This window comes from Poecilia reticulata, linkage group LG18 (assembly GCF_000633615.1).
Source record: "Poecilia reticulata strain Guanapo linkage group LG18, Guppy_female_1.0+MT, whole genome shotgun sequence".
Taxonomy (NCBI): Eukaryota; Metazoa; Chordata; class Actinopteri; order Cyprinodontiformes; family Poeciliidae; genus Poecilia; species Poecilia reticulata.
The window spans coordinates 21,832,019-21,834,910 of record NC_024348.1 but is presented as its reverse complement, the minus strand read 5'-3'; the positions used below and the strand labels follow the sequence as shown (position 1 = coordinate 21,834,910).

The window sequence follows — 2,892 nt, the reverse complement described above, 5'->3', positions numbered from 1 at the left end:
CCAGAGAAACCATAGGGATGTTCACTCTGAGAGCCACAGCAGGGTGAACCCTGACAACCTAAACACTGCAGTATRTGGTSCGGCATTGGTCGGTGCAGTTTGGTTCTGTTTTTGTCTATTTCCATTGTAAAATCTGGCGATAGAACCGACCCKGGMCCCTTTTCTGTTGTAGGACAACGGTAAAGTATGATTAGGGTGGAGCTACTGGCGTCCATTGATTGGGGGACAGTGACATTTTGTCCCCGAACCAATGGAGGATATTACTACTTGCYGCTGTTGCAGTAGCAAGGCGCCACGCCCAAGAAGAGTACAATTAGCGGTAGAAATGCTCTCCTGGTGAACACGSCGGTCCTAAAAGTAGCGTACGACCCGACCCGCGCCGCTCGCTGCWCCACCACTCTGTSCAGAACAAATTGAACGAGTTTTCCTATCTGTTCAARTTCTACATGCAATGTTTGCTGATTATCTTGATGCGCATTAGGGACGGGCGTTTATCGTATTGTTTTTCATACAGTGAAAAAGATAAGAAATTGGATTTGACGTGTTGATAAAACCTCTAAAGCTGCGTTGTTTTAAATTTTCTATATTTTCAGCATTGATACGTTTTAATAAATTTGAGAAAAGTTTCTGTGTGCAGTTAATCCCAGTGGTGTCCTGATAAAGCCGGTTTAAAATCAGATGATTTATTGGCTGTTTTGTGTTTGTGGGGTTGTGATTGGACAACACACACACACACACACACACACACACACAGACACACACAGACACAGACACACACACACACAGCTTTTCCAGGCGACTCTCCCCTTCATCCATTTGATCCTCCTCATCCTCATCCCCCCAGGTCGTTTCTCCAGTGCTTTCTATTTCAATGAACTCTTGATTAAAATCTACGGAGTGCTATGGGTGACAAAATTAAATTAAAAAAAATAAAAAAAAGTCTACCACTAAATAATTAAATGTATTAGAAAATTATTAAATGATTAGATTTTCCACAAACATCTAAAAAAAATGGTTGGACAGTATATTTTATAACAGCTCTCTCACTGGGGCCATGAAATAGAAATAGAGTGAAATAAATATATTTATGTAAATTTTCTTTTTAAAAAAATTATTTCAAATAATTATTTAAAAAGGTAAATATTTTTACTGGACATTTAATTATTTAATTGCAAATGTAAAAATTTTATATCAATATAATTTAATGAGTGGTAAATTTAATTATGTAATGATTTTAATCATTGTATAACTTACACATATTTCATGGTACGTTGAACTTTGTCAGCTCTGACCCTCCATACATTTGAAYGTTAATTAAAATGACTGTTCTTGGGCTGTAGCTAGCGCTGTAGCTAGCAGGCCATTTACAATGTGACCAGGATTCCTCTGAAGGTTTTAATTGTTTTGAGAAAAAACAAAAAGAAAAATGTTTTATTCCCCGATGTTTGGCAGCTGGAATTTAAAAGTCGTCAAGAATTTCTAGTGATTAATTTAATTTGTCGGGCACTACGGATAAATAAAGCCAACTATCGTTGTTAAATGATGTCACCAGGTCCGAGTTCTGCGCCCTGCGGTTCTCCGTGACTAACTGTAGGGCAGCTGAAGGAACTGGGACAGCGCTCCAGTGATCAACTGTTTTATTTATTTTTGTCATTACAAGTTAATTATTACATGTAAAAGTCTGATAGGAATAAAGTCATGAATTTAAGGTATCAGTTCAGGTTTCTGACGGGTCCAGAACCGGCTCTCCTTCCATATCGTGGCTCTGGGCCGGGTCCAGAACCGGCTCTCCTTCCATCTCGTGGCTCAGGGACGGGTCCAGAACCGGCTCTCCTTCCATCTCGTGGCTCAGGGACGGGTCCAGAACCGGCTCTCCTTCCATCTCGTGGCTCTGGGACGGGTCCAGAACCGGCTCTCCTTCCATCCCGTGGCTCTGGGACGGGTCCAGAGCCGGGTTTTCGTACATGCCTTGAGTCTGGGTCGGGTCCAGGTTTCCCTCCGTGGGGTGACTCTTCATGTGCGTTTTCAGNGAGGAGACGCTCTGTCCGTCAGCTCTACGTCCGAACTCGACGACCTGGAATCGGACGATGACTCCAGCGACTCCAGCAGTGACACGGACGAGTCTTTAGACRAATCTGTCAACAATAATCAGGACGTTGAGCCGAAGACGCGGAGGAAAACCGACAAGCTGACGTGCAGAGTGTGTGGGAGYTGGTACAGGCAGCTGGGAAGTCTGATCAGCCACATCTGGAATCACGTCAACGAGCCTCATGGCGTCTGCGGCGTCTGTGGAGAGAAGTTTGAGTCCGTGGAAGCGTTAAAGCAACACCTCCCAAGTCACAAAAAGGGCTACAGCTGCTGGATTTGTGGGAAGTACCTGCTGTCCAGCGTCACCCTCAACCGCCACATCGCCAAGCATGTCACAGACGSGCCGATGAATCAGGTGGCGGAGACTCRGRTTAAATGCAACGTTTGCAGCAAGACCTTCTCCACCACGTCAGCCTTGAACGGGCATAGCCGGGTCCACTTGGAGAAACGACCTGCTAGGTGCCATCTTTGTCCAAAATCGTTTGATATGAAGTCGGATCTTGTGGCCCACGGCGGCGTATACGGCAACGCCTCGRCAGGAACCCTGGGCTACACMTGCAAACTCTGCGGGAAGACCTTCGCGCTGGAAACCTCCCTGAAGACGCACGAGAAAACCCACGCAACGAGTGACTGCCCATTCACCTGCCAAATCTGCCACAAGACTTTCCAAACCTACCAGAACCTGATGAACCACACGAAGACTCACGGCACAGACGGCTCGTTTGTTTGCAGCCTGTGCAACATGAGCTTCCTGTCCAAAGACACGCTGAAGGTCCACATGATCGTCCACTCCAACGAGACGCC

At 45.5% G+C, this 2,892-nt stretch overlaps 2 protein-coding genes across 2 annotated transcripts in view; one reads left to right on the top strand and one right to left on the bottom strand.

The window, feature by feature from the left end:
- Window positions 1–1,722, top strand: part of LOC108167184 (uncharacterized) — a 10,367-nt gene extending 8,645 nt beyond the window's left edge. The window contains exon 7 of the mRNA XM_017310393.1: window positions 1,553–1,722. Within this exon, the coding sequence (XP_017165882.1) occupies window positions 1,553–1,628 (76 nt within the window). The 3' untranslated portion in view covers window positions 1,629–1,722. The remainder of the gene's footprint in view (window positions 1–1,552) is intronic.
- The window catches only part of LOC103480957 (gastrula zinc finger protein XlCGF57.1-like), a 9,770-nt gene continuing 8,498 nt past the window's right edge, over window positions 1,621–2,892 (bottom strand). Inside the window, exon 4 of the mRNA XM_008436169.2 lies at window positions 1,621–2,017. Coding sequence (XP_008434391.2) covers window positions 1,718–2,017 — 300 coding nt within the window. The 3' untranslated portion in view covers window positions 1,621–1,717. The remainder of the gene's footprint in view (window positions 2,018–2,892) is intronic.